Here is a 21,671-nt window from a genome sequence, read left to right as displayed (position 1 = left end):
TGTCTATTATTACGAACGTTGTGTTAAACGCAATTTGTATAAGATTTTTGGAAAAGTTGTCTTTATTAATTCAAACTTATTAGTCGTTGCTAAAATAATCGAGGTCTTCGCGACATTTAGTTAAGTATATTTAAACATTAGTCACAAATAAGATATAACTAGATTATTTCAATTAGTAGCTTTATGTTAAAGAATGCTTGCGTTGGCGTATGACAAGTTTCACAAGTTTAGCAACTTATTAATAAAACTATTTATTAAAGTTGCGTCTTATAAAAAGAGGCTTACATAAATTACATTTGGAATAATCTGGTTTGGTACATAATTAATATTGATTGTGCGCATAGCGTTTTATAACGGCCTTTGCAATATAATGTTAAGTTATTGTTTCTTAATTATAGATAGGTATATTATGTTTGCAATGAATATACGAGATCTTCACTTACAAGTTATAAACTACAAAGATTAATTTCATACAGATTTATTTACTTAAAAAATAAAATAAATACAAAGAAAATAGTACTTAGTTTTCTCGCAATAAAACACTGTTCGTATGACTACAAAAAATCCAATAGTACCATTTTGAACCAAGCCATTGGAATAATGGAAAGATCTTGTCATAAATATGGAAAAATACTAGGATTTTAAATGATAGCATGCTTTATATGTATTATTTTAAATGTGAGTCTTTGTGTTTAATAATATGCAAGTAATTTTACTACCTATGTAACCAGCATTTAGAATCTAGAAACTTATTATATTAATTAGGATTATGTATGTGTTGTCCATAATTTTTATAAACAATATTGCATGATAATCTATAATGGCTATGTTATTAATGTATTTTATGACTCTAAAGTTCATTTTGGAGTTTTGTTTGGTGTTTTCAACAGACACTGTAAGATACCATCACATTTTAAATCAATTATGCATTTGTTTACCGTAACTGTGATATGTAGTAGAAATTATAGACAAATAAGTTAGGCACGAAAAAAGGTAAGATTTTCATTCTTTACTTTGTTATTATTGAAATACAATCACACATTCGTACATTAATTGGTAGTATTGTTTATAACATTCCAGTCTCGCGGTAAAGACATACATACATCAAGATAATTTATACAGTTTCATTGAACAGAGTATTTTTTTATCACCGCCCGAAATTTTTTATTGAATTCCTATCCAATTTTTTTATTCTTTTTTATTCTTCTTCTAGGCAGGTATAGGATATCTCATGAGATGTTTTTCACATGATACACATCCAGAAATATTTGGATGGTGATAAAAAGTTGCTCTGTAAGCGAATAATGGAAATAATATTTTATTGAATCGCTTCCGTCGAGTCTTCCTATTTTATTATTTTGCATGAAGTGTTTTTCCTTGATTGTTTGAAAATAATAAGTTATTTAATTTTCCGAAGCTGCTGATATGTGTTCTGTAGATGAAACTGACATTACTGTCGTATTTAATATATCATGGACATAGTACAAATTATAGTCACTATCAAAATTAAAATACCAAAAATACCTCTCACAAAAAAAAAAACGCTACATCATATTATGAACACATTTCGAGCTTCGGTTTTATGCAATGCGAATGGAGTGATATTTATCTCATAGAAATATTTTTACAGGACGAGTGGTAGTAGTAGTACTTATCTCATTAGAAGTATATATTTTTAACATAGTACTCTGTAGATATAAGTATTCGATATTTTAGATTACAAATTCGTGTATTTCATTCACATAAACTATGGAATAGCGACATTCTTATATTTATGGATAAAGAAAAAAGCTGGAGGTGATTTTAAATGCATTGTAAGGTTAAAATAAACATTGTATCAAGTGGTTAGTGTATGTGGCGAAAGCTCCCCAATGCTAGACTGAGACATCTACACGTGAAACCACCGATTGGATTTCATTTTGAATAGGCGATGCCAAAGTTAAACTTGAAAGTATTTATCTATATTTTTATAAAGGAGCTTTCGTAATAAATAAACAAAATGAAAAAATATTTAAAGAGAAAAAATCTAAATAATTAGCTTTCAAAGTATTTCAATGGACTCAAAAGCCAATATTGTTTGAAGAATATGAATTTCAAATTAATAGTGATTTTCTCTCGTAATACTATTTAATACTGGTTACAGTTACCATAAAATAACCAGGGTATTAAAATAAGCTCAATGCCTGGCTGAGGAGGGCTGTCGTATGAAATAAAAGGTAATAATTGTGGATTTTTCTTGAATTTAAAAAAATGTTATATTGAATTTACATTGAAATTATAATGATGATAGTAATTTTAAAACATTACTGAAACTATTTATTTTATTTTGGGAGTGATAATTTTATTACTAAAATCATGATGAAAATAATAATGTATTGTCATTTGAAAATTATTACATCTCTGTTGCTAGTCAACGATAGACATCTGTTTGTATAATAAATAGGATTTTTAGAGTGAATATTGTTTGGAGCCATAATAAAGGTAGTCAGAAGGTTAAAACCAGAGGGAGGCAAGATTATGTGATGGTTGGATGTGATAAGGAATAAATGTTAATCGGTAGCCTTTGTCTTAAATTTATACTTGTTAGCCGTATTTATACGTATGTAAGGTAAATTCCTATATTTTATTAAGACTAGTTTATAAGTCAGTTTATAATATTTTGTAAGACATGCATTATCAATATATCTCAATCAAATATTTTGTGTTTTATTTCGAATATCCCTATTTTATGTATGAAGTGCCTATTATCGTTTATTCATAATTTATTGTAGTCTAGGTTCGAATTAAACACCATGTTTGGTAAAAATATTGTAATATTAAAAATATATAACAGATCATCAATAATACTTTAAGCGTGAACAATTAAAACAACTAAGTACATATTTAAAATCTAATTAAGTACAAATTTAAGGCACCATAAGATCCATCATTAAAAGGAATGTAAGTATAAAATAATAATATAAATTCATGATACTTATGTAATTTACATATTTAATGGAATGTCACAATATCAAAACCACTTAAAATTCGGTGGAAATTCAATTGATTAATACATCTTTCGCTTACATTCAACTATTAATATAATAAATTCTATTTGTTCTAAAACTCAATAACTATGAATTCTATTATTCTACTCTTAATTACCTACTTAAATCGATTTGAACATTTAAAGTGGACGGTTACAGTTACGAACATGACTTGGTAAACTAAAGCGTTGTCCACAAAGGTGCCATGAAAGCATCTAACAGTGTCACCTTTGTAGCAACTATAAACCGGTCGAGTTAACTTCGCCGTGACGTCACATCGACGCTCTGGTACGGACGAGGAAGCGTGCGATAGTGTCGCATTCCAGCGAGGTGCGTAGTTAGCTCAATTGGATTGTATATGGGCCATCCATGAATGTATGTGTTACGGTCAAAGTGATAAATGTGTGAAGTANTAAATAAAGAGGAAAGACTCAGTATCGAACAAATTTGTGCCAAATACGCCGACGTATTTCACTTACCAGGCGATTCTTTATCAGTAACTAATTTACACTTAATTTCTACTGCCGTCTTCAACACCCTAAACCTAACACTACATGTGAAAATTATGAATAATCGCCGGTTATTATGAATAATTACCGCATGCTTTGGTAAATGTGATTAATATGAGGTCATCTATGTGAGTATAAAACTAAATAGGCGGCTTAGCCGCACCCTAACCTATTTTTCGCTTTAAATCAAAACATTATGTTATAGGCATCGTGGAAAAGTAATATTATGCAAGAAACATTCCAAACTCATTATGCCAAATTATATTAATATATGATATCAAAACGTTCAAAAGTTTGGCTGTACACGAGCACGTACACAAGATGTTGTTCTCTTTTACGAAATTTGATAGTACTAAGGTTGAATTATTAAATAATCACTGTTAAATGTGATTAATTTATCACTTTTACCGCGACTGTCGGTAATTATTCATAATAACCGGTTATTATTAATAATTTTCAATTTATCACATTGACCGTAACATATGTACTAAAGTCGACAGGAAATGCAGATATCATAGTGATAATATAATTGGACGGACTTTTATAATTATTATTGCACACAATATCACAACATGGTACAAATAGTTGCGACATTTATGACGACTAGCCCAGTATGCGCATAATCGCCTGTCAAAACCACAGTTCACGGATGGCCGTTAAAACAAACAAAAAATCACTCCTCATGTCATACACACTTGATATTCACCCTGATGATCAGGGTGTCGTCTTTGACGAACCCGTTTTTGACTACGTCATTTATCACCGCGTATTCCGTATACCCGAAGCCTCTGACGCAAATCTCTGCTGTGGGTTTCCTGAAGGCTATTAGACTGGAGTTGGACATCATGGTATCTCTCTGTGTGAGGTCAGGGTCAAGCTGGTTGATCATAGCGAAGGAGATTCGGCCGTTGAAAGGCCACTCGAGGCAGTCGTCGTATTCCGTCTTCATCAAGTGCACGTGGAGAGCGAAGCAGTGCGGATTTTGTGGCGATATGTTCAGGCGGACGCAGAATCTGGAAAAAGAAGCACATTCACTTACAATATCAAGTTTTGCCAATTGATTTTGAACCTTATACTAAAGATATAAGGTTCAATCCATTGCAAAAAATCGTCTTGAGGTAAAAATTTTCTGACTACTGAGGGCAAAGCTCCCAGACTTGGCCAATATAATTATGTATTTGAGAAGGCTCAATCGGGCTGAGACGACTTAATTATCTACTATCGTGCATTTCAAATACGGAATTGGACTTAGTTAAATTAAATGACAGTCTTCAAGGTCTACCAAAGCTGGAACTTCGGTGAAGGTTGAAGGTTCGAATGTCGCTAAAGGCAAATGTTACTGAATTTGGTGCCCTAGTAGCGATGGGCGATTATTACTAAATTAATCGAATTATTCGAATGGTCTCTATAATCGAATGTATTCGATAAGCAATCGCAGTCATTCGATTAATCGACGCGCGCCGTATTACTAACGAATAACATGATTCGTTCGCTGCGGTCTTGTGAGCGCGCGCCGCACGACACTACTATAACGAATGAATCGTCGCGTGCAGATAGGTAAATAGATTTATCATTCGATTGCCGATTATTATTCGATTTTTTTTTCTAATTACTAATTGACAATCGAAAGTTCGATTGGTCGATTGTCGATTTATTCGATTATTTTTTTTCGAACAATCGCCCATCGCTAGGCCATAGACTTAGACGTTTATAATAATGTGCATAGTAACCTGTATCCATTAGGCGTGGTATAGAACCCTGGGCTATACAGCATCTTGTAATGGTCCTTCAGCATGGCCTCCAGCCTATTCCTGAAGCTGTCTACCCTCCACACGAAGTGGCCCATGCAGTAGCGTAGCAACATGTCATGACTCTGCTTGACCTTGGCCACGGCGAAGGCGCCAAGTTGTTTGGACATGTTCGCGATGACTATGTCCTGCTCGCGGTTGCGCTGTTCGAGTACCACCACTCTCTCGTAGAGGGCTCTGGAATTAAGGAAATCTGGTTAGTGGTGAGCTAGAGTTTATTACTGTTTTTGAATTTGAAACAAAATATTTTTATTAATAAAACAATGTTTTACTGCTCTACCCGCGCTTCAGGGGGATAGTTTATTATACAAAAAAATAATTATGTTTGACTGATAAGATAGTCTGATTGCCTACCCTTGTTGGCATTATCAAATCCATCCAATCGCACGTTTTCATTAATATTAACATTGGGATTATTGGCTGAGATGCCTTTTTTACTCAATTTATCTCACTCAGTGATATTCCGTCAAAAAGTCGATTGACCATGACCAAATGGAATATAAGTTAAAAATATGAAAATGGCCTTTTTTGACTCTTATTTTACCTTATAAGAGCGCTAAAAGCGGCGTTGCCATCCTCGTAAATGCACGGAATGACCAGTGGTTGTCAAAATCCTTGGAAGAGTCTTTTGTCCAGCAGTAAATATAGGTCCTTTGTTTGAAAGGCACAAATGAACGAATCGAATACATAAATACTTCAAATCGAATTCGAATACCTTATAAGAGCGCTAGTGTTAGTGAGTGGTGGAGCAGTGTTGCCTTCCCCGTCCTTGCTCTCCTTGTCGGGCGCGTCCCACAGCAGCATGGCTTCTTGTTCCTTGGCGTCCAGGCTCGCGCTCGAGGTGTCTTTGCTGATCCTCATCATCATCATCATTTCAGCCATAGGACGTCACTGCTGAACATAGGCCTCCCCCAATGATTTCCACAATGGCCGATGGTGCTACCTTTATGATATCGTCGGTCCACCTTGTGGGTGGACATCCCACGCTGCATTTTCCGGTACGAGGCCTCCACTCCAGAACCTTGCTGCCCCATCGGCCGTCAATTCTGCGTACTATGTGCCCCGCCCATTGCCACTTCAGCTTGCTAATCCGTCGGGCTATGTCAGCGACTTTAGTTCGTTTACAGCCGGGCCGCATGGAAAGCATTGGGGGACGCCTATGTTCAGCAGTGGACGTCCTATGGCTGATATGATTATGATGAGGTGTTTACAGATATTACTTTGACATATAATTTACCTAATAAGAGCGCTAGTGTTAGTGAGCGGCGGCGCAGTGTTGCCTTCCCCGTCCTTGATCTTCATCATCATCATCATTTTCAGCCATAGGACGTCCACTGCTGAACATAGGCCTCCCCCAATGATTTCCACAATGGCCGATGGTGCTACCTTTATGATATCGTCGGTCCACCTTGTGGGTGGACGTCTTACACTGCGCTTTCCGGTACGAGGCTTCCACTTCAAAACCTTGCTGCCTCATCGGCCGTCAGTTCTGCGTACTATGTGCCCCGCCCATTGCCACTTCAGCTTGCTAATCCGTCGGGCTATGTCAGCGACTTTAGTTCGTTTACGGCCGGGCCGCATGGAAAGCATTGGGGGACGCCTATGTTCAGCAGTGGACGTCCTATGGCTGATATGATGATGATGAGGTGTTTACAGATATAGTTCCAAAATACTGAACTGTCCTATGCATGACATTGACAGTGGGGCGCCACCGTCAATACCGGATCGCTGGTTCTGATTTTTGCCATGTTGGAAACCATATAGTCGAACGATGGTAGCGCCCCCCTGTCATTGAGTTTGGTGGGACAGTTCAGCGTGGGTCATCTATATTACTTTGACACATAATTTACCTAATAAGAGCGCTAGTGTTAGTGAGTGGTGGAGCAGTATTGCCTTCCCCGTCCTTGCTCTCCTTGTCGGGCGCGTCCCACAGCAGCATGGCTTCTTGTTCCTTGGCGTCCAGGCTCGCGCTCGAGATGTCCTTGCTGATCTTCATCATCATCATTTTCAGCCATAGGACGTCCACTGCTGAACATAGGCCTCCGCCAATGATTTCCACAATGGCCGATGGTGCTACCTTTATGATATCGTCGGTCCACCTTGTGGGTGGACGTCCCACGCTGCGTTTTCCGGTACGCGGCCTCCACTCCAGAATCTTGCTGCCCCATCGGCCGTCAATTCTGCGTACTATGTACCCTGCCCATTGCCACTTCAGCTTGCTAATCCGTCGGGCTATGTCAGCGACTTTAGTTCGTTTACGGCCAGGCCGCATGGAAAGCATTGGGGGAGGCCTATGTTCAGCGTCGGACGTCCTATGGCTGATATGATGATGATGATGATGATGAGGTGTTTACAGATATTACTTTGACATATATTTTACCTAATAAGAGCGCTAGTGTTAGTGAGCGGCGGAGCAGTATTGCCTTCCCCGTCCTTGCTCTCCTTGTCGGGCGCGTCCCACAGCAGCATGGCTTCTTGTTCCTTGGCGTCCAGGCTTGCGCTCGAGATGTCCTCTTCATCTCCGACTACGCGTTCATCATCATCATTTCAGCCATAGGACGTCCACTGCTGAACATAGGCCCCCCCAATGATTTCGACAATGGCCGGTTGGTGGCGGCCTGCATCCATCGCCTTCCCGCTACCTTTACGAGGTCGTCGGTCCACCTTGTGGGTGGACGTCCCACGCTGCGTTTTCCGGTACGAGGCCTCCACTCCAGAACCTTGCTGCCTCATCAGCCGCCAGTTCTGCGTACTATGTACCCTGCCCATTGCCACTTCAGCTTGCTAATCCGTCGGGCTATGTCAGCGACTTTAGTTCGTTTACGGCCGGGCCGCATGGAAAGCATTGGGGGACGCCTATGTTCAGCAGTGGACGTCTTATGGCTGATATGAAGAGCTTGCTAGCTGAAGCTGAAAGATTAGCTGAATGATTTCGACAATGGCCGGTTGGTGGCGGCCTGCATCCAGCGCCTTCCCGCTACCTTTATGATGTCGTCGGTCCACCTTGTGGGTGGACGTCTTACACTGCGCTTTCCGGTACGCAGCCTCCACTTCAGAACCTTGCTGCCCCATCGGCAGCCAGTTCTGCGTACTATGTACCCAGCCCATTGCCACTTCGGCTTGTTAATCCGTTGGGCCATGTCAGCGACTTTAGTTCGTTTACGGCCGGGCCGCATGGAAAGTATGCCATGTTGGGGGACCGTATGAATGAGACACAGAAAGCATTGGGGGAGGCCTATGTTCAGCAGCGGACGTCCTATGGCTGTTATGATGATGATGATAAGGTGTTTACAGATATTACTTTGACACATATTTTACCTTATAAGAGCGCTGGTATTAGTGAGCGGCGGAGCAGTGTTGCCTTCCCCGTCCTTGCTCTCCTTGTCGGGCGCGTCCCACAGCAGCATGGCTTCTTGTTCCTTGGCGTCCAGGCTCGCGCTCGAGATGTCCTTGCTGATCTTCATCATCATCATCATTTCAGCCATAGGACGTCCACTGCTGAACATAGGCCTCCGCCAACGATTTCGACAATGGCCGGTTGGTGGCGGCCTGCATCCAGCGCCTTCCCGCTACCTTTATGAGGTCGTCGGTCAACCTTGTGGGTGGACGTCCCACGCTGCGTTTTCTGGTACGCGGCCTTCACTCCAGAACTGCTGAACATAGGCGTCCCCCAATGGTCCCATGCGGCCCGGCCGTAAATGAACTAAAGTCGCTGACATAGCCCGACGGATTAGCAAGCTGAAGCTGAAGATTAGCTGAATGATTTCGACAATGGCCGGTTGGTGGCGGCCTGTATCCAGCGTCTTCCCGCTACCTTTATGATGTCGTCGGTCAACCTTGTGGGTGGACGTCTTACGCTGCGCTTTCCGGTACGAGGCCTCCACTCCAGAACCTTGCTGCCCCATCGGCCGTCAATTCTGCGTACTATGTGCCCCGCCCATTGCCACTTCAGCTTGCTAATCCGTCGGGCTATGTCAGCGACTTTAGTTCGTTTACGGCCGGGCCGCATGGAAAGCATTGGGGGAGGCCTATGTTCAGCAGTGGACGTCCTATGGCTGATATGATGATGATGATGAGGTGTTTACAGATATTACTTTGACACATATTTTACCTAATAAGAGCGCTAGTGTTAGTGAGCGGCGGCGCAGTGTTGCCTTCCCCGTCCTTGCTCTCCTTGTCGGGCGCGTCCCACAGCAGCATGGCTTCTTGTTCCTTGGCGTCCAGGCTCGCGCTCGAGATGTCTTTGCTGATCTTCATCTCTGAATACGCGTTCATTAGGTACTGGAAGGAAACATGATAGTACAGACAACAGCACATCTGTCATATTTTTGTTGTAAAATCGCCCCTATCACAATTACGTAAGATGCCTCAGTATTTAACTTGACGTGTCGTCGTGTGTAGTACACACACTGTGTACAGAGAAGTTTTGCATAATCGATTGTTGTAAATCATAAATGTATCGATTATTAATCGATAGTTTAATGTTTATTTAAATAGAGCTCAAAATAACCAATAGGCTAGTTTCCTAAAAAAATTTTTTTAGTCCGTAATGTTTAATATCAAAAAATATTGGACACATATATTTTTATTTGTCAATCTAACAAATAATTACATAGTTATGGTGCGTTGAAGTTCCGCACGACGTCACAACGTGCGGAACTTTTATGCACGCATTAACGTCACGGGCCTCTTCTTATGAACTTTGGCGCGCTTTATCTCTTTAAATTTTCATTAGTTTGAAAAAGTGAAAAATACGTGTAGAGTATTTTTTGATAAGTTAACTGACGGACTAATTAAAACTCTTGCTTTTTGACCCAGGAAACATCCCTATTATACCAATTTCTTTATCGTTAAATTACGAGTGCTGGAGTATACTCTATTGAGTATTAGAACGTTTTCACGACTTTACACGACAAAATTATGTCTGTAACTTACACTCATATGAGTCTGCGTGTCCTCATGCAGATGCGTGTTCATATCATCTTGGCTGGCGAACGTCTCGCGGCAACCGACGGCTTGGAAAGAGCACGGCACGCGCGCCTCCTTCTGCGCAGATGTCTCTGGCTGATTGAACTCGCAAGACGCAATGTGACTGTCCAGGTCTAGTGGCGTTACCTTCAGCTTGCAGCCTGAGAATTATTAAAATATTTATTTAACGTAAAAAATAGCCCATGGCTTGGAATGAGCATGGCACGCCCGCCTCTTTCTGCGCAGATGTCTCTGGCTGATTGAACTCGCAAGACGCAATGTGACTGTCCAGGTCTAGAGGCGTTACCTTCAGCTTGCAGCCTGAGAATTATTAAAATATTTATTTAACGTAAAAAATAGCCCATGGCTTGGAATGAGCATGGCACGCCCGCCTCTTTCTGCGCAGATGTCTCTGGCTGATTGAACTCGCAAGACGCAATGTGACTGTCCAGGTCTAGTGGCGTTACCTTCAGCTTGCAGCCTGGGAATGGTAGAGAAAAGCTTTATTTAACATAAAAAATAGCCCATGGCTTGGAACGAGCATGGCACGCGCGCCTCCTTCTGTAAATATGTTTCTGGCTGGTTGAACTGTGATGTGACCATCTAGGTCTAGAGGCGATACCTTTAGCTTGGGAATGGTTGAAGTATATAGAAGAGCTTTGCACCCAAGAATACTAACGAAAGAATGAAAGTAAGAAAGAAAGAAAGAAAGACACATTTATTACAATGGACATCACACAAATACAGGCAATTACATAGACATGACAGTGGCACATAATAAAGGAACAAGAAAAAAAAAGTAAAAACAAGAGTAAACTGAGCAGTGCCACCCACTCACCAACAAGATGCCCACTGCAACGGGACCCCACTCATATGCCGTGGCCCACGGTGACGAAGGCCACGGCGCTGGTTTTCAGTGTGCCCCATGCCGAGTGAGGGTCACGGACCATTGGTAAAATAAGCAAAATAGTAAGCTGCATAATATTTTCTAAACATACATAAATAGTAATATTAGTGCACAGATAAATACAAAAGGCGGGAAATCGGTAAATCGGCGAAAGTAGAGAGGTTGTTGTGGTATATTAACAGCAACTGATGAATGCTGAAGCAGTAGGTTTTATTAGGGTGGCGCCACTGTACAGCATTCTAACAGTGTTACATACTCCGGTCACTCACCTGTGGCACCAACAAGTGAGTGCAAAAAGGTTAAAAAAAAAACACATTTTACCTTTGTCAGCAAATGGACAGGACATCCTCTGCTCCTGTATTTCACGCTTGGTGTAGTTGTCTGGGAAGATGTCTACCTTCATACTGAGGTTTATATTGTCTATGGGGCAGTGTCCACTGTTTCTGCAACACAAATGATAACCCTTGATTTAGGCTTGGTAGTATAGCAGTAGGAATAATTTTAAATGAAGTATGTTTATGGTAAAAGGCCAATAGCAGTCATTTTCATATAAGTTTTTGTACAGGTGAAGGCATTCACTCACATACATATATTTTATTGCATCTACCGCACCAAAATTGGAGAACAATGTGTTAGAGTCATAATATGTGACTCATAAAATAATATTGTCATACTCATGATTTATTGTTTCAATATGAGACATAATTCTCATGATTAAAAATTTTACTATCTAAGATTTTAAACTTTCGCGTTCCATTTCAACTTAAATAGAAAGATCGGTCTTAAGATAGGTGACGTTTATTAATGAGTTACATTATGTACTCATGGCTTGACGTTTCGGCTGCTATGCTGTATGTTAAGACCTGTGTCTTTCCTTTTTTTAATTTTACTATTGTCATGTGTTGCACTTCCTGTTTTATTGAGATTATTTAAATATAATTTTATGAATCCCTTATTATTCACATTTAACATTATAAATTAATCTTCTATTTCTTAACTTTATAACTTACTGTAGCCAAGAAGTGATGCAGCTTTTACAAAACTTGTGCCCACAAGTGGTGATCACAGGATCTCGGAGCCAGTTCAGGCACACCGGGCACTCATACCGGGACTCGGGCTGGTTGCTGAGCACTGTCTCAGTGAGTGCTGTGATGCCCATAGGCTGAAAATATTTTTTAAAGATAGATGTAAGTACTAAAGCTACAATAAAATATTTTATGTTCACTATTTACATGAAATTTTAAGTAATGGAAGCAATAAATGAGGAGGAGTAGGGCATTTATTGAGTATTAATTTAATTAAAATACTACGTAAAGGCAAAGTACTAATGAATGGAAACCACTTTTCTCAAAATGGTCATGGTAGAAAACATGATTTTGCCACCAAACTTATGCAGAAAAACAAACTTACAGCAATCCCTTCAGATGCATTTTTGGTTCGACTTCGATCCATGTTATGTTTATAATACAATTTAGAGCAAAAACCTTAGAATTAATCTAAGGCAAAAACTAACTAAACACTTGCTAAATTAAATGCAAATTAATGAATGAACAATTACGTTTTTTTCCTTAATTATTGTCATTTTTCTTAACTTTATCTAAAATGGCCCGTAGTTTGTATAAAATTATCTTCCTAACAATGACGAGAAGAGCAGTTTTATGAAATTTTGCAAAAATAGGATGGAACTTAGCCACGATGACACAATCAGCAAGCTGTCAATGTCAAACATTGACAATATCTTTTTTCTAAGGTGAACGCACTGAGTGTAGGCCCTATACAGCCTATATTGTAGTTAAAAAAATATACTCAATACTCAATACTCAATAAGTTTATTGCTTCCTTAATAGTACATTTAGGTGTTACATAGTTATATTTGGAGATCATTAAGGACCCTGTTGGGCGCTGCAAACTAAAAATGTATAAGAGAGGAGGCTTCTTTTTATCATAGATAGAAAATTATAGTTTAGGTACATCGCTAATGAATTTTATCGTCTAAATATTCTTTTATGGTGTAATAGCATTTCGTAGTTAGTAGCTTTTTTAGTCCTGTTATGAATTTACTATTATTATTTTCTTTTAATAAATGATCGGGCAATTTGTTATATATTTTTATGGCCATATTGTATGTGCTTGAAGAAGATAAATTTAGGCGGATGGTTGGTATTTTTAATTTATTTTTATTTCTCAAATTATATTGTGGACATGATTCTTCGCGTTTGGTAAAAAACTCAAAGTGGGAGCGGACAAATTTACAAATATTTAAAATGTAGATACAAGGCAAGGGTAGAATTTTGTACTTTTGAAAATAAGGTTTACAACTGTCTTTGGGCTTGATATTTGCTAATATACGGATTAGTTTTTTTTGCTTTATAAATAACGATCGAACATCTGTGCTATTTCCCCATAAAATAACCCCGTAACTTAGCCAAGCGTAACCGTATGCGTAATAAGTTACAAGTGCAGTTTCTAAATCTGTTGTCTTCTTAACCTCTCGGAGAGCGTACGCGAAGCTTGATAATTTGGACTTAATTTTTTGTATGTGTGTCTTCCAATGCAAATGTGTATCTATAGTTAAACCGAGTAGACTAAAATCTTTCACTTGTTCCATATTAATGTTATTAAAATTATAGTTTAGAGTAAGTGGTGTCTTTTGATGTGGGTTAAAGGTCATTAGTTTCGTTTTTTCAAAATTGATTTCTAGATTATGTGCTCTCATCCAATTTGATATTTTAATAAATAATTTATCTAATTCATCTTTTATATTAATGTTATTTCGGCAAGTCGTTAATATAGAAATATCATCTGCAAACAGAACGCACGGCTCCTCCATGATCTTGGGGAGGTCGTTAATGTAGATCAAAAATAAGAGACACCCTACTACACTGCCTTGCGGTATTGATGCATTAACTGTTTTTTTATCAGATCGGACTTTTAAAATTTGTTGGGTTTCATTATCAAACTGTTCTATTTCGACATACTGTTCCCTATCTTTTAAATATGATTTGAACCATGAGTGTGCTGAACCGCGAATGCCAATTTCGTATAGTTTAGATAGTAGTATATTATGTTGCACTCGGTCATATGCTTTGGTCATATCGAGTAGGATTCCTACGCCGTATTGTTTTGCATCTAAGGTTTTGACTATTTCTTGGGTATATTTATACACTGCCAGTGTTGTAGAGCGGTTTTTGCGGAAACCGTTTTGGCTATTGTCAAATATATCGTATTTTTCGCAAAATTTTGTAACTCTATCACAGATCGCTTTTTCAAATATCTTTGAGCATGTGGGCAAATATATTTTTTTTGTATTATATCAATGAATTAATGGACGCTATTAATATAAGTACAGGCTGGGAAAATAATACTCGGTAGCAAAAATGTGTAGTACTGTATTCTGTGGTAGTACAGACAGAGTAGAATTCTGCCGGAAATCGGAATGGCAATGGAACCCACTGCGTGCAGAGCGATACCACTAGGTACAGTCGCCAACAGACCTTACATCTTCTAAAGAAGAGCAATTAGGAGAAAAATAGTTAACTACGAGGGNTTTTAACCCTACAGTGGTCGCGCGGATTACACCCGTAATCCACTCGTGCAAATTCTCGAATATTTTGAAATCGATCAACGCGATCGTTTTGATACTTCGTGTACTTTAAGTTGCATAGTCGAAGATCACACTTAATGACGTGTGAGCGTCAGGTCTCTAGTGTATGTGTCGCAGGAGCCCCGTAAAGACCGATGGCCTACCCGTGTAATCCGCGCGACCAATTACGTAAGTATTTTTTGAGTTACCTTTTTTACTTAATGTGTTTGTTTTTGCATTTTTCGTGTAAATTAATGCTTTATAATAAATAATTACGGCATAGGTATGTATTTACATTTGTGTTTTCAATAAAATCATGAACAATAGACAAAAAGCACAAATTGCAGAATGGCTAGAAGTAATTGACAATGAAAGCGTATCTTCTGGCGACTCTTCGGTTTCTGATGAAGAAGTGCACATTCTTCCACAAGAGATTAAGTTTCTCAGAGCAGTGATTAGCCATCTAACTCAGAACCATCACAGCGGAGATTTTTAGGTCGCTACTTTGACTGCGGAAGAAAGCGAAATCAAAGAAATTTCCAGTAGGAAATACTTGTAATTCGTGCAACAAATTTATTTGTCCTTATCATTCCATTATGGCCTGTATCTCCTGTTCAAAATATAATTAATAAATAAGTGCAATTAGTACTGAATAACTTTTAAACTGCCAAAGTTGACATTTTCTTGACGAAAAATGATGAATTTTATGTTTTGGTTAATTTATAAAAACTGAGAAGAACTGTTCGTTTGTTTGTTTGATTATTCATTAACTAATATATAACAATAAATATAAAAAATAAAGAAACATGTTTTTATAAAGAGATGTCTTCTTTTTTTACTCCATAAAATGGCTTACGCATGTAATCCGCGCGACCACTAACGTAATATTTTAGAGCGCGACCACCGTAGGGTTAATAAATAATTTATCTAATTCATCTTTTATATTAATGTTATTTCGGCAAGTCGTTAATATAGAAATATCATCTGCAAACAGAACGCACGGCTCCTCCATGATCTTGGGGAGGTCGTTAATGTAGATCAAAAATAAGAGACACCCTACTACACTGCCTTGCGGTATTGATGCATTAACTGTTTTTTTATCAGATCGGACTTTTAAAATTTGTTGGGTTTCATTATCAAACTGTTCTATTTCGACATACTGTTCCCTATCTTTTAAATATGATTTGAACCATGAGTGTGCTGAACCGCGAATGCCAATTTAGTATAGTTTAGATAGTAGTATATTATGTTGCACTCGGTCATATGCTTTGGTCATATCGAGTAGGATTCCTACGCCGTATTGTTTTGCATCTAAGGTTTTGACTATTTCTTGGGTATATTTATACACTGCCAGTGTTGTAGAGCGGTTTTTGCGGAAACCGTTTTGGCTATTGTCAAATATATCGTATTTTTCGCAAAATTTTGTAACTCTATCACAGATCGCTTTTTCAAATATCTTTGAGCATGTGGGCAAAAGGGCTATTGGACGGTAATTTGACGGATTTGTTTTTTCATTTTTTTTGTAAATTGGTTTGATAATTGTTTTTTTAAGTAATGATGGGAAAGTACCTTAAACCAGCGATAAATTGTGGTTTTGGATGGGGCTTCATTACCAAATGCAGAAATCATCCGGTCAACACACTGTTTTTGTGTTAAACCACTTCAAAAGTCATAATAAATCATCGCTCTTGAATTTTCTCGAGTCAATTCCATTTTCTCAACGACTAAACAAGTTTGACAAGACCTTGTGATACGACCGAGAATCTTTTTTAAAATAAATAAATGGTATATGATTTTTAAAACCCTGGAGTTTGCAATTAAATAGATTTTAATATGACTGGAACAGTGGAAATATTACATTCCCGATACTTTTAGTGCAGCCCTCGTATTAAACAATAAACTTAAACTAAAGGTTGGCGGTGGACTATCTTCTCTCGCTGAAATTGAAATGCAGATGCATTCGCATGTTGTAATCGTTTAGCACCCCGCGGCGTAAATGCTAATGGTTTTAAATGAACAGAATAAAAATAAATAATTGAGGCACTTACTTATCTCGGTCGAAGTCTCACTGACACGCCGCATTTATAATCGCTTTAATGCAGCGTGATAGAGTTTAAATTAGATTGTATTGTGCATTACAAAGGGAAGCAATGAATGTGTTACATGTTAGTCACGACTATCAAAATCTCCATAGGTCGTGTTAAGCAATGTCAAAGCATAACGGACTTGGAGGCGGTTACATAAGTCTTTTCTTGTCTCCATTTTATAATTCCGTCGGATCACGGTTGCGCCCGCGTCTCGTGCCAACGAATTGTGTCAGCATTGATTCATAAGCGAAATCCTTTGTCGCCATTGCGAATCACATACAAATGTCCTGCCATTTATAATGATCGTTGTCTTTGTGTGACATCACACCGAAAGCGATCAACGAAAATCGATGTGCTAATGAATTCATGGAATTTCCTTTGTCTTAATCGTGGGTAGGTAGAGAAATCGTGAAGTTAAACCATTGTCAAATGTTAATATTGGCAAACCGAAACATTTGGGTCACCACAATGTTATGAGTCAGGTCAGAAGATCATCTAGAATCTAGTGGGTAGGTAGGTAGGTTTATGGTGCTCTACCAACATTGTGTTGTTTTTATCAAAACTTTGCTTCAGCCAGCAGCTTTTTGCTCGGGGGAATATTGGAGCAACAAGTGTTGAGTTTTTAAGCAGTCACACTTCACCTGCTGACAGTACAAGCAGGCCATAATAATATACACGTGATATTATGCGGGATTGCCTGGATAAGTATCTATGTGCGGCTCATTTATGTGTATTTTAATAACGCATGCCAGTCAAGTAGGCGACATAAGCGACACCGCGAGCTTAGCGTTGTGCTTTGTAGAGATACCATGTTTTTTGTAATAAACGAAGGTCGAAGTCTCATTTATTTAATTCAAATAACGCGACCTGTAGGCTAGTCTAGCCGCCCTCTACATTTGGATTTAAGGTTTTATAAATACTTTTGTTGTTTTTTGAGACATATTGTCATTTGTGGCTCCCCTAAAATATGCTCTCCAGCCTATTTAATCTAGTTGTAAACTGATTGGGAGTGATTCCTGCTTTATAAAGAAATAGAAACTAAACTGTGATTTTCATTCGTTAGCTTCAGCAGAGTAGAGATTACTTTTTAGGTAAAAAATGGTAATAAGTAGAGATGTTTGTCTCAGCTTATCAAATAGTCAAGGTAACCTTCCAAAGTAGACACTTTATATTTTTCTTCCATAAACTCTATTACATTTTTACTACTAATTTACAATTCAAAGTTAAACCAGCTTTTTACGTAAGTTTAATGTTAATCGTGAGATTCCTGAGAATTATGTAATGAAGGCCCTTCAACTAGGTATTTAGGTGCTATGGGATTGTTATGGATATTTTATTCATAAACTATTGTAAATTATTAAAAACGTTAGTTCCGCTAGTTCAAAAGAAACGTAAACGTGCGTAAACAAATTAAATGACAGCATCTTGTGTTTATTTTTTTTTTGGAATCTATCATCAATCTAATTCCGTTTTTCACTAAAACTATGGATTGATTAATATAATATCATTAGGTGATCCGTCTGCTCGTTTGCCTCCTGTCACATAAAAAAAAAATATCTAAAGCTGCATTATTTTTAATACACATTATGCATATTCGGTTTCTTTTGTCCCAAATCACTGGATAAATGAACGATGAGACTACCTCTGAGTTTCTTTTGTGAGTGGTCACTTACGTGTACTAAGTACTAACTCCTAAAATAATAAACACCACCTTGTTATAAAAAGCCAGTTTGATAGGTCAGACTAAATAGGTTATTAATTACCTACTTAGTTTGCTAAGATCCAGTTAAAAGTCTTTAGCTAAGTAGCGCGACAATCAACAGTTGTAACGATAATTGTTGCTTTCCGATTGAGCCCGGGAAAAGCCGCCATTTCCTCGCAATCCATTTGGTTCCAATCTAAATACATTTACTACCTTTAATAGGTTGTAGTTGTGTTTAATTAACTGTAATGATTCTATTAGTCATAAATAGATCTCTTATTTATTTTAAAGTATGTAAGTGGGTCTTTCAAATCTTCTATCAATGTGTTTCTGAGGCGCTCAAAGACGTCGATGAACCCTTACGTATACTGTTATGTACGCAATATTAGTACACATTTACCTTTTATCGTTGAAGCTGACACATTAATTACCAACCATTTTTAACCGACATAAAAAAAAGGAGGAGATTCTCATATAGGTAACTTAAATTAGTTTTAACTGTTGCTCTATCCCTTATATACCTTGCCAATTAAAGAAATACGTAAGGTAATTAATTTTTACCCGACTGCTCCAGACGAAGGTTTATGTTTTGTTCGGAACTTTTTAGAGCCTTTTCAGGAATTGAACTCAGGTTTCACGTATTCCTTTATTTTATAGCATCGTTAGCATTTTTTAAAAGCTTCAACTTGACCATAAAGCTTTTTCATGGAACAACATTATTAATGGCGCTGTAAAAACGTAGGCAGAGCCACTTACCTGGGCAAATACAACTAGACCAGCCCGGCAGCAGTTTTTACGAGCAGCCGGTCGATCAACCTTAACGGGACTGCAGCATGGACGGTGGCTGTCTTGGCCAGGGGACCATATGCACATAAAATACTATACTCAACCGAACTAAATAAATAAGAATAACAACTAGCAAATGCTACAACCATGCGGCCATGATATGTTTTTTGTTGTAAGCAGCCAAGTAACCAAAGTTTTACAGAGTTAGTCTAATTAAGATGTTAGAAGATATTTATTATACACATATTAATGTATACATATTTTCAATAATTATGTAATACCAATTGTGGAAAATATAAATAAAAACTTTAATGAACCGCCAAACAACTCAAATGCTCTATTAGTTAGATATTGTTTCCAAATCGTCATATTAGGAAACTTTTTAACTTGACTCAGTTCTATGAAACAGTTAACAATTTCTAAAACACACTAACACAAATACGATTATTACTACTTACTCTTGAGCAATAATATGACAATGTTAACTCGACATTAAAAACTGGTAATACAAAAATGGTACGATTACAGGCCCCTGGAGTACGCCGCTTACATCACCGAGTAAACGTCTTGATAAGCATGGGAGCTGACGGTTATGGTGCCCGGCTTTTTGCCGTAACGGCAGCAGCTCATAAATAGATCAAGGATGGCCGATGCCAGCAAAAACTATGATGGGCCGATTGATTTAGTGTGTGCTGATGCTGACCATACTGTTATTTTAAGTATGGTAGAGTCGTGAAGGCTATATTATGGTAACTTTTATTGTTCATTTCAAATAGTGTACTTAGTATATTTTATAGCATAACTAAGCGTTGGAAAATATGTTTTTCTTTTTAAAATGCACCCTTCAACTACCGTCGTTTCATTTGTGACCTTTCTTATTTAACTATAATTTGATATGAATCATCGCAATACGTAAATATTAATTATGTATTTGAATACTATTAGCAAGAAACGTCCATGATCTACTTAGCCTAAGCTAAGTAAATAAAAAAGTAAATTAACTTTTGGTAGAGTCGGTTATCTTTGTTTTAATTAAATGGTTATAATTCTCAAAGAATTTGTTTACCTAATTATTACTGTGACTTAATACAAAAAGCTATTGTATTGTTTATAAGTTAACATAATACTCGTACCCTCTATGAATCTTCTTGAAATAAATTCTTGAATTCTGGAGTTTTTTTACAAGCTTTATATTGACTTCACTTGTTAGTATGTGTGGGACAAATCTTGCAACTGAATTTAAGACCACTTCTCCTCAACCGATTGAGCTGAAATTTGGTATACTTATGTAATTACGATGACAATGCAATGTTATGGTACCATTGAGCTGGTCTGATGATGGAGTCAGGAGGTGGCCATAGGAACTCCTAAACGAAACAGCGGAAACTTATTGAGTTTGGGTTCGTTGGATTTGACTTCCCGAGCACTTTGGTGCTAAATAATGACCAGAGCCCAGAGATTGAGATACAACTAAAAAGTGTAAAATAAAATTATAATAAAAATAACTTTTATAAAAACAAGCTTTATTTCGAAAGCTTGTAGCGCAAATAGAAAAAAAGAGGAATAAATTCCATTCGCGATACAAGCTTTCGAAATAAAGCTTGTTTTTATAAAAGTTATTTTTTTTTATTATAATTTTTTAGACTTTAGTCGATACTACGCTTCCACGCAATCTATGCACATGTCGTGTCAGCTTTTATTTAAGGCTACACTATAAACATGTATTGATTTCAATGTTCCTTTCCATACGTCTTGTTAGCTGTCCGTCTCTAATAAACATACCAATATGTTTGTCTTTGAGCCTAATACGAGTAATATCAAACAATTACAAACAGAAGAATTCCCACATCATAGAACGCCATAAATTTTCCCCAAAAGTGTTCAGAGCCCAAATACCTATCTGTAAACGAAGTTTCTTCAACATTTTCAGAAGGCACGCAGCGTGTTACAGTTTGTAAGTAAAATGTGTGAAATGTTACGAGTTGGAACTCGTGAGCAGTGACCCTTACCCGGACCGCGATAAATCATAATCGAGGTGTTGCTCTGACACTTTACACTGTAGGAACTACACTTTTACAAGACTTGCGAGGAAGCCTTTGGAACTGGGGTCGGGCGCCATCATGATGTGATGCAACCGTTGATGGATGATTGTTTGGTACTGCATGTCATTGTTGCATCTGCAACGCGAGGATTACCATTTCCGGGTTATCTATACAATCCACATTGTATAGATTCAAGTTTACATTTAAACAAAACTTAGGTATTTATTAAAGTCTAAGTAGCTCAGGTGGAAGA

At 37.7% G+C, this 21,671-nt stretch overlaps 1 protein-coding gene across 1 annotated transcript; it reads right to left on the bottom strand.

Moving 5' to 3' along the window:
- Positions 1-3,932: 3,932 nt before the first annotated feature.
- On the bottom strand, positions 3,933-12,696 carry LOC114364070 (TNF receptor-associated factor 4). Its single transcript, XM_028320059.1, has 7 exons — positions 12,629-12,696; positions 12,229-12,380; positions 11,540-11,661; positions 10,279-10,472; positions 9,455-9,624; positions 5,266-5,520; positions 3,933-4,548 (listed from the first exon to the last, which is right to left on the bottom strand). Exons 1-7 carry the CDS (start codon positions 12,668-12,670, stop codon positions 4,221-4,223), a joined length of 1,263 nt encoding a protein of 420 aa, XP_028175860.1. The 5' UTR covers positions 12,671-12,696; the 3' UTR covers positions 3,933-4,220.
- Positions 12,697-21,671: the final 8,975 nt, after the last annotated feature.

This window comes from Ostrinia furnacalis, unplaced genomic scaffold, assembly GCF_004193835.3.
Source record: "Ostrinia furnacalis isolate ACB-3 unplaced genomic scaffold, ASM419383v2 OfSCF7348, whole genome shotgun sequence".
Taxonomy (NCBI): Eukaryota; Metazoa; Arthropoda; class Insecta; order Lepidoptera; family Crambidae; genus Ostrinia; species Ostrinia furnacalis.
The sequence above is the reverse complement of the archived record's forward strand: the minus strand, read 5'-3'. Positions and strand labels throughout refer to the sequence as shown.

What these genes read in the sequence shown, in the direction of transcription:
- LOC114364070 (XM_028320059.1), bottom strand. Translation starts at nt 12,670, where the DNA reads ATGGATCGAAGTCGAACCAAAAATGCATCTGAAGGGATTGCT. An exon ending in ATGCATCTGAAGGGATTGCT is followed by an intron (nt 12,381 to 12,628) that starts GTAAGTTTGTTT and finishes AAATATTTTCAG; the next exon opens with CCTATGGGCATCACAGCACT. An exon ending in AACACTAGCGCTCTTATTAG is followed by an intron (nt 5,521 to 9,454) that starts GTAAAATATGTG and finishes CCTTAATTCCAG; the next exon opens with AGCCCTCTACGAGAGAGTGG.